Below are 8,954 nucleotides of genomic sequence, written 5' to 3'. Positions count from 1 at the left end.
CAAACATAAATGATTAGCTCACTGAAGGCATACGCACCATCAAACAAGCACTTTCCAATATACGATGTTCGAGAGGCCTATCTGGCAAGCTTGTGAGAGAGAGAGAGAGAGAGAGAGAGAGAGAGAGAGAGCCTTTGCACATGGTGGATTCGGCCACCGGCCCGGCAGCTGTTCGACGCAGGACTGGCTGGCTAAAGCTTCGATATTGAACAGCTTACCGACCTGCTATCTTGCTCAAATGGGAAACGAAAAAGAAACCGAATATCGTGACGAGGGGCTCTGATCAAATTGTTGATAGATGCCTTAGCTTTGGCAACAATATTCATAAACGTAAATGAGAGAGAGAGAGAGAGAGAGAGAGAGAGAGTACCCGCACGATTTGTGTGTTTTTTTGGGTGGGGGGGTGGTTTACTGTCATCAACTTGATTGCTAGGAGAAGAATGATACATTTTACAAGGGTTTTGTATGTTCTCTTTTACAAAGGCACTGGATAGCCCCTCTAAAATGGTGGTTTTCACTTGCTCCTGGGGAAAACGAATCCTAGGACTAGATACACTTAGTATGTAAGGAAGGTGCTAGGGTAGGAGCTAGACACACCTCTACTACATGCTAGCCTTGTTCAATCAAATACTAGTGCTGACAAGGATGGTTTCTTCTTTTTACAAAGCAATGATGATCCCAAAACTGGTTGCCAAAACTGTAGGTGTGTGTGTGTGTGTGTGAGAGAGAGAGAGAGAGAGGGAGAGAGAGAACTGTGTAGCCATATATCATCCCTATAGGCGCCTGCCTAGGCTATTATATTGAGAGGTGCAGGGGTGAAACAACCTATATGAAGAATTGATTTAAGGGCAGAACCCAAGAAAAGACGCTCGCTACACACATGTGCCTCATGAGGAGGTTACTATATAAACCCCAAGCTTAAGATTAGCATATAGCATATAGAATCATACCTTCACACAGTGTTCTGTGATATCACCTCTCCAAACTTGACAAACAGATGACCGCCCGAGGTGCTGCTGCTCCCAGTGAGCTCTTCTCTATGCTTGCTATCAGCATAGTCATCCAAATAGCGCCGGTAGTTTGATCCTACTCGCCCTTGTAGCGTGGCCTTTGGCACGGTTGCAGGAAATAGTGACAGTAGCACCCTCACAATGTCATGCATGGTAGGCCTTGCAGAAGGCTGCTTTTTGCTACAAAGGAGAGCTAATTGCAATGCCTTGGTCACAGAAGCTAGATCTATGCACGTGCTCTTCACTTCCGGATCTAGTATCTCTGTTAATGTCCCAGAATCATTCTTCAGTAAAACCTGCAGGGTAAATGAAATTGTCAGATGACCTTTCACCATAATGATGTACATACTCATGAACTCTTCAGCAACATATATAATGTAGATGTATGTTCCGTTTAATTGAGCAGCAACTATTTTTCTGTTAAAGGCAAGCCCAGTTAGAGGTAAGCATAAACCCACCCATTGATGCAGATTAATCTCCTCGTCAACTGCCTTCCTGCCAGTTATGAGTTCTAGAAGAACAATTCCAAAGCTATAAACATCAGATTTCTCATTCAATCTCGATGTCCTAGCATACTCAGGATCAATATAGCCAATGGTGCCCATAACGTATGTGGATGTATGTGCCTTGGCCGATGAAATGCTCCTTGCAATTCCAAAGTCTGATAAGTGGGCCTCGAAGTTCTCGTCCAACAGGATGTTTGACGTTTTCACATCTCTGTGCACTATCCTTGGATCACAATCATGGTGCAGATAAGCAAGCCCTTGAGCAGCACCAAGTGCAATTTTGAGTCGGAATTCCCAATCGAGTTTTAGTTTCGAGGATCCTGAAGAAAGGGAATTTCTATGAGTGAAAACCAAAGTGCACAGCAATAGACGGAAATTTTCTTGAACTCACCGTGGAGGAGATCCCATAGGCTTCCATTCACCATATAATCATATAACAGGAGGTTCCCCTGATGTGATAATGAGTATCCTTGCAGGCTGACGAGATTCCTGTGCTTTATTCTCCCCACTGTCTCCAGCTCTGTCTCAAATTCCCTGGTATTTTCTTGATAGTGATTGTGAAGCTTCTTTATTGCCACAGGCTTCCCGCTCTTCAAAATGCACCTGTACACAGTACTGGAGGCACCATAACCAATAGCGTATTTGTCGCTCAAGTTTTCGGTTAGTCTCATTATGTCATCGTAGGAATGCATTGCCAAGTCCATATGAAGAATGACCATACGAGGTGACCCTGGCAATTAAAATGGCCCAGAGTAAGAAGACAATAATTTTTCCAAGGTCGATTGGCACACCAGCTATTCAAATTGCTACCAAACAGAAACTGGGCGACCAACACAAAATTTGAAGCAATCCCTGGACTAAATAACTGGCAAACAATCTTTAAAGCAGGAGGGAGAGAGAAAACACCTTGAAAGGGTTTGTCATAAGCTTTGATGAACTCTTTGGGCTGCCGACTGGATTTCCACGCCCATACAGACAATGCTGCAATCGTTATCACACCACCAATAGCAAGGCCAAGAATCATCTTCTTTGATCTTGCTCCTGAAAGATTGAAATAACTCAATTCTACAAGAACTACTGCCTCAAACTATCCAACCATCACAAGCAAGGGAATGCCCATCAATCAAAACCTGTAGATGCCTTGGTTTGCACATTGCAGAGTAGCCCAATAAGGTTGCCACATAATAATCTGTTGCCAATATAACTAGATAAAGGAAAGTCATGTTAAACCTTTGTGGTGGAGTTGGACGAGGCAACTAATCAAAAGAAGACCCGAGTAAGGATTGAGCAAACCTTTCAGCAGAGAACCTTGAGAAATTCTTAGAGACCGGAATGTCCCCAGTGAAATTGTTGTAGGACAAATTTCTACAAGAAAGCACTATGATTGAGCAATCCTTTCAGCAAAAAGGCACCTGATAAAATGACTAGCAATTGGAGATGCAAGTCAAATAATTCTCAACTTACAAGGCAGACATACTGAAACAATTTACAATTTCAGGGGGAATTTCACCAGAAAGTTTGTTATTGTGCAGGTCCCTACACACAAACGATAAAGACAAAATTTGTCACAGCCTACACCTACACACAAAAAGCTTTAAAATTTTCCTCACTTCAATCTTTTATGAGAAAATTACGTAAAATTTTCTCTCTTCAAAGTTCTCAAAGAAAACTGATACTAAGAAACTGGATTACAATGTCACGAGGTTCTCCAGCTGTCCAATCTCTTGAGGAATCCTACCAACCAAGGCATTGTTGGAGATGTCTCTGCAAAAGGGGAGGTTGCACTCGTTTAGGCATACTAAGCACTTTGAAGGCCAATAAAATGTTAAGTCCTCAGAACATGTGAGAATGCTCAAGTCCATGCATGTCAGACCAGTTGCTTACAGTTTTGATATGATTCTCAACTCTCCAAATTCTGCAGGAATAATACCACTGATCTGATTGCTGCTAAGATCCCTACGGAGCACCACATAAAGACTAAGCATAAATAGCAAGGAAATTGACATCTGCCTAACTCCCATGCATCAATGAGTTCGAAGAGTGGTGTACAGAATTAAAAGGTGTTCAAGATCTCCTAATGAGCTTGGAATGAATCCACCGATGAGATTGTGAGAAAGATCCCTGTAGAAACAGTCAGACAGTACATTAGTGCATGAAGCTTAAGTGTTCAGCCACATAATGCCCAAAAAAAAGCCCTTACAATGTATCTAAGTTGCGGATATGTCCAAGTTCTTGAGGTATACTTCCTTGAACTCTATTTGATGATAGATTTCTGTACTCAACAGTACTAGTCACTAACACTAGTCAAAGGGATTAGGCAACCAAGGCAACTGAAAAGCTAGTCTTACAAGTATGTCAGACTGACCACCCTCTGGAACTCATTCGGTATTGTGCCATTCAATTGATTTCCATGTACATTTCTGCAAAAGGACAAAATGGTAAATTTTCCATTGCCACAGTTAACTTTGTCACAGCTACAAATGCTGCAGCATCCAGCACTCTTGAGTCACTCTTACAAGTAATTCAAGGATATGCAGGAACTCAGGTTCTCCGGGATAGGCCCCTCAAGAAAATTGTTTGACAAAGTCCTGCAAATGCAGAAGACCATGTGAAGCAGGGAAAATTACCAAAGGTATGCTTTTCTAAGATTCTGAGTTAATCTTCTAGCAACTGAACTTCTGGACTCTTGCAACCTGCAGGCTCTACTAAACACTCAAACTTACAGCTCAAAAAGGGATTGCAACTTTCCAAGCTCTGCTGGTATCATTCCAGACAGCTCGTTGTCATTCAACTGCCTGCAAAAAGACGTTGGGAATGTTATTGTCATGTCAGTGGAAGGTGGCTACTTTGATGCTTGGAATGGAATTGATTTGCCTTACAGGTAGCTGAGCTTTGACATATTTCCAAGCTCAGGAGGAATTGCTCCAGAAAGACGATTCCCATGAAGATAGCTGTGTATAGACACATCATGCTATTACTATTCTCAAATAAGGCTCGTGGATTTGTAACTTTGAGAAGCTTTTAATAGAAACACGTTTACAGTTTTCCAGTGTAGGTTAGATTGCCAAGGATCGGTGGAATTGGTCCATGTAACTGGTTGTAGCTGAGATCCCTGCATGAACTTAACAGTAAGAAGAATACATCATAGAGGAGTATCATGAAGGCAACTGCCAAACAGCATGATGAGCATGACCTTCCTCCACGTAGAACAATATTCATTTATCTGATGTCACACACATGCCAATTGAGAAGATGGAAACACTTACAGAACAGCCAGAGCTTGCATGAGTCCAATAACATCAGGAATAGTGCCCGTCAACTGGTTGCCTTGTAATGATCTGCACAAGCAAAGCAAAATTTTAGAAACACATGCTCCACCCAAGGGTCCTAACAAGAGACACCACTACTTACAAAGTTGCAATCTGGAGGAAGCCAATGTTGAATGGTATCTCACCGGAGAGCTGATTAAAGGCCAAGTCTCTGTCCATAAAAGTGCTAATTAGACATTCAATCCTCCACCCTTTCACTTCTACAGGAATTTAAACAGGAGTAATACAGTATCTCAAAACTCGTGCAGTTCCCGATACTATTAGGGATGGATCCAGAGATATTGTTGCTCCTTACATCACTGTTTTCAAAAAGAAGTTTGAGATGGTGGCCATGTACTATAGCAGTCGTAGGAAGCATGAAATGCCAAATTGCACTTACAAGTACCACAGGCCAGTTAGCCTGCACATGTCAGGAGAAAGCTGACCAGAAAGATAATTGTTTCGCAGGCCTCTGCCGAGAAGACGGAAATATCAGAGCCACAAGAAAAGAGGCAGAATTGGGTAAGTTATTCTCTATGCGCCAACAAAATTATTTTATGGCTTAAAGACAAAAATGGAACAATGGAGCTTACAAGTATTGAAGAACTTCACTCCAATATATTAGTGAAGGAATCTCGCCAGACAGGTTGTTTTGCGCCAAGTCCCTTCAACAAATTGATGTTATCAAATTCAACAACAAGCCTCAGGAGATAAAGCACTAAGGACATTTCTACAGTTGCATCAAACTCACAAGACTTTGAGGTTTGGAACTTGAGACAATGTAGATGGAATTGGACCTGAAATCTGATTACCCTTCAAGATGCTGCATTACTCCATACAATAAACTATCCATGGTTATGTTTAAGTTATGTAAGATCTTATGAGGTTTGTTTGTGCTGGCACCTTTTTTTCACATAAATAATGGGTAAGGAAACAGATTCATACAGGTGCTCCAGCTGCTTTAGCCTTGAAATTGAAAATGGAATTTCCCCTGATATAGAATTGAATGAAACATCCCTGAGCCATAAAATCAGTGTGGTAAATTAAGGAACTATCAAATAATTGCTTGCAAGCACATGCATGATACTTCGATGATATGGCTACATATAAGAGCCTGGTCGCGTGGCATGATATCCTGCTCATCAGCCGGTCGCCATCAGGTAAAAGAAGAGAGAGAAGGTTAAATTACATCAATTTAATTCTCTCAAAAGCTGCTCGGATTCTCTTGTGAACACCAAGATTGCCTCGTAAACACCAAGATTCTCCATTTTATAGAGCAGCCACCATGCTAGTTGAACACTTCCATTTTTTCAAACTCGCTTCAGCAGTTGACCAGCCCTTTGCAGCCACCGGATGACTGGGCTGGAATGCTGTTGAGCAGGCCCACGCAACCAGGCTCTAAGGTCGCCAGAATTGGAGAACATAACAGATTATGCATTTAAATTGACAGAATCTGGCAAAGATGACTGCCCGAATCAACTCAAGACCTATATCCCTTTACTAAACTATATTCCTTTAGTAAAAATATATATTCTAAGTGATGTTCCTACGATTCCCAAGCTTCATTGACAGGATGCTATGAATGACAACACCTATCATCCATGTTGTAGGCACAAGAATCCATGTAAAACTACAGTTGCTAGCCTCTAAGAAGAATGTTAGATTGCTACAGTATAGAGTGTGAGGGAAAGAAAAGTATCAGGACAATCACCCTCATTCCATGACGCTTCCCCCCATTCAATCACCATAAATTCTAAGAAAGCCCACACTAAACTGGAGCAATAGGGGAATCGATGCATAGACTCAGCATTGAAGCCCCTACGTTGACAGCAGATTGGGCAGGCAGGACGGAAGTAGCCTTACTTAAAGCTGAGCATGGATTCCCCAACATTGCACTGAACCTTCAGGATGACTTCAAGTAACATGAGGGGAACCCAGCTTCTTTTGCTGGCTTGCATACGGATATAGAACGACCTTGCAAAATTACAAGCTGACAAGAAAATGCAGCTTCATAAGGGAACGCATCTGAGCATTAGCTGTCCATTATTCTTGAAAACATGGAAGAAAGTTCAAAGCCTGGAGTTCCCTGATGAATGAGCTGTAGCGGCCATTGATGGTATTGACCACACTAAACTTTGGAGTAATGATAAGAGGAAATAAACGAGAAAAGTGAGTGGACGTGAAGAAACTCACAAGAATTGCAAACCCGCACAGCCACCTATCTCATCAGGGATCATTCCAGTTATGGAATTGTGGCTGAAGTCACTGCAGCCGCACTCCATTCTAATCAATCAACAAGGAGCCCGCAAAGATAATTCAAAATTAGGAGAGGAAGAGCGCGAGCGCACACTCACATGCTTTGCAGGCTCTGCAGTTTCCCAATAAATGGGGACATCTCTCCACTGATGCCGAGGCTGGACAGGTTTCTGCGAGCAATCAGCAGTAGAGCACATGCATGATTCAACACGTCTAAACAAGAATTGAGAGCGATGAAATTGCTTAGCACATTAGCATACAACGAGCATACAGAGCGGTAACGGCGAAGGAAATGTTGTCACACGTGACCCCCCTCCAAGAGCAGTGGTCCAAATTTGAGGCTGCTCCCCATTCGTAAAGCTCGTTACTTGCATCTACCAGAGCCCTCTTCAGCTCCACCAAAGCTTCTCCTGCTCATGCAGCTCAACAACCAGGATTCTATCAGCACAACAAGCAGCTGTTTGAAGAGCTTCAATAAGAGTTATTCTGATTAATCAACTTATATCTCGTAGCGCCCCTGCAAGCAACCCGGATTTCTTCTGCCGGCAATTGCTGCCAATGTGCTCACATTTTTATATGATTTGCCTCTACGACTGCTTCTCTATGTGCAATTACAATCCCTTCTTGAAAGCTACAGCTCCACAAGCGACAAGCTCTTCCCATATTTCACAGCGCCTGCACAGAATTCCGTTGCACTCCGGAAAAAGGAAGAAGTGAGCTTACCTTCACTGGGTATTAAGTCCGCGTCCGCAACTTTGAGACACCATGCGAAAACCAGCAGCGCCATCGCCCAGGCGTAGGGCCAAGCGGGCGGTGAAGGGCTGGCAGCCATGGCCGTTTTGTGCAAGTGTCCTTTTGCCTTCCAATATAATTTTTTATTATAATGCAGAAGAAGGTGAAGCCCCCATGGAAGCAGCAACAATGCTTGGTGCAAAATTTTAGGAAGTGTGGGGGATCAGAACAACTCTGAAACGCCGTGCCTCCTCTCTGTTGCCCTCTCACTCTCTCTCTACACTGGCCTTCGTTGCGCGCTCTCTCTCTACAATGAGTGTCCGAGAGAGAGAGAGAGAGAGAGAGAGAGAGAGGGAGGGGTAACAAGCGAGCTTATCAGTGATCAGAGGGCAGCGTCAGCTGAAAGAGAGAGAGAGAGAGAGAGAGAGAGGGGGGGCGAGGCAGAAAGGAAGCCTGCCAACTGATAATGAAAGGAGGAGAGAGGAGTGAGAGGCGCTGGTGTCAGAAGACGATGGAGGGTGATCGAGGGGGGGACTCGGGAGGGAATGAAGAGGACAAATTAGCCCGGAAAGGGCCAGCCGGTAGTCGTGCTTTGTTCGGGCTCCGGAGTCCGCCTCCGGCCTCAGCGCAGCTTTGCGGCGGAGGGGGTCCTGCAGCTCCTGCTGAGATCTGGGGTGGGACCGGCTGATAGCGGGTAACCGGCTGTGCGCAGTTGGGGTGACCGGCTCGAGGAAAGAGCGGCCGCACAGCGCGAGAGGCGCTGGCGGCGGCCACAAGGACACTCCTCTCCACTCCAGTCTCCAGGTCCCTCTCGCTCTCAGTCTCTCAATTTCATGACAGTACCTTTTCCCTCGCCTCATTAAGCCAACTCACTAGAACTCTTTCATGCGCCATTGCACTGTCGAAACTCTCGCTTGGTGGTTTTGTAGGAGAAAGTCCCTCCCGGCCCTCCACACTCTCGCACGGGCAGCTTCAAATGGGATCTACGGTTGAGGTGATTCTCACTGCCAGATGCACATTTGTAAATTCGGGACATTTGGTAAATTCGAGGAGAAAAGTAAATTCAGATAAGCTTGTAAATTCGGGGCGGTCCGCACCCATGTGTTGAACCCACGACCTCCCCACTGTGAGTCATGTGCACT

At 44.2% G+C, this 8,954-nt stretch overlaps 1 protein-coding gene across 3 annotated transcripts; it reads right to left on the bottom strand.

Annotated features, from left to right (window-relative positions):
- Positions 1-404: 404 nt before the first annotated feature.
- LOC147456644 (uncharacterized) lies at positions 405-8,187 on the bottom strand. 3 transcript variants are annotated; one of them, XM_086515075.1, is made up of 27 exons: positions 7,804-8,187; positions 7,352-7,490; positions 7,179-7,250; positions 7,018-7,089; positions 5,728-5,841; positions 5,576-5,647; positions 5,418-5,489; positions 5,225-5,296; positions 5,073-5,144; positions 4,928-4,996; positions 4,783-4,854; positions 4,557-4,628; positions 4,396-4,467; positions 4,240-4,311; positions 4,033-4,104; positions 3,865-3,936; positions 3,717-3,788; positions 3,566-3,637; positions 3,401-3,472; positions 3,209-3,280; positions 2,981-3,052; positions 2,810-2,881; positions 2,647-2,720; positions 2,423-2,557; positions 1,908-2,246; positions 1,469-1,836; positions 405-1,306 (listed from the first exon to the last, which is right to left on the bottom strand). In XM_086515075.1, exons 1-27 carry the CDS (start codon positions 7,910-7,912, stop codon positions 953-955), a joined length of 2,997 nt encoding a protein of 998 aa, XP_086371201.1. In that variant the 5' UTR covers positions 7,913-8,187; the 3' UTR covers positions 405-952. The 3 variants fall into 3 exon arrangements, with proteins under 3 accessions (XP_086371201.1, XP_086371202.1, XP_086371203.1); XM_086515076.1 differs by having other exon boundaries at positions 5,770-5,841; XM_086515077.1 differs by lacking the exon at positions 7,804-8,187 and having other exon boundaries at positions 7,341-7,478.
- Positions 8,188-8,954: the final 767 nt, after the last annotated feature.

The sequence above is a fragment of the Adiantum capillus-veneris genome, chromosome 6, assembly GCF_014529385.1.
Source record: "Adiantum capillus-veneris isolate H3 chromosome 6, ASM1452938v2, whole genome shotgun sequence".
NCBI lineage: Eukaryota > Viridiplantae > Streptophyta > Polypodiopsida > Polypodiales > Pteridaceae > Adiantum > Adiantum capillus-veneris.
The sequence above is the reverse complement of the archived record's forward strand: the minus strand, read 5'-3'. Positions and strand labels throughout refer to the sequence as shown.

Excerpts from the sequence above, each read along its gene's own strand:
- LOC147456644 (XM_086515075.1), bottom strand. The coding sequence starts at position 7,912 with ATGGCTGCCAGCCCTTCACCGCCCGCTTGGCCCTACGCCTGGGCGATG. Across the intron at positions 4,468-4,556 it reads CTAACCTACACTGGAAAACT|CTATCTTCATGGGAATCGTC; the intron begins GTAAACGTGTTT and ends GTCTATACACAG. Across the intron at positions 2,558-2,646 it reads GCAAACCAAGGCATCTACAG|GAGCAAGATCAAAGAAGATG; the intron begins GTTTTGATTGAT and ends TCAATCTTTCAG.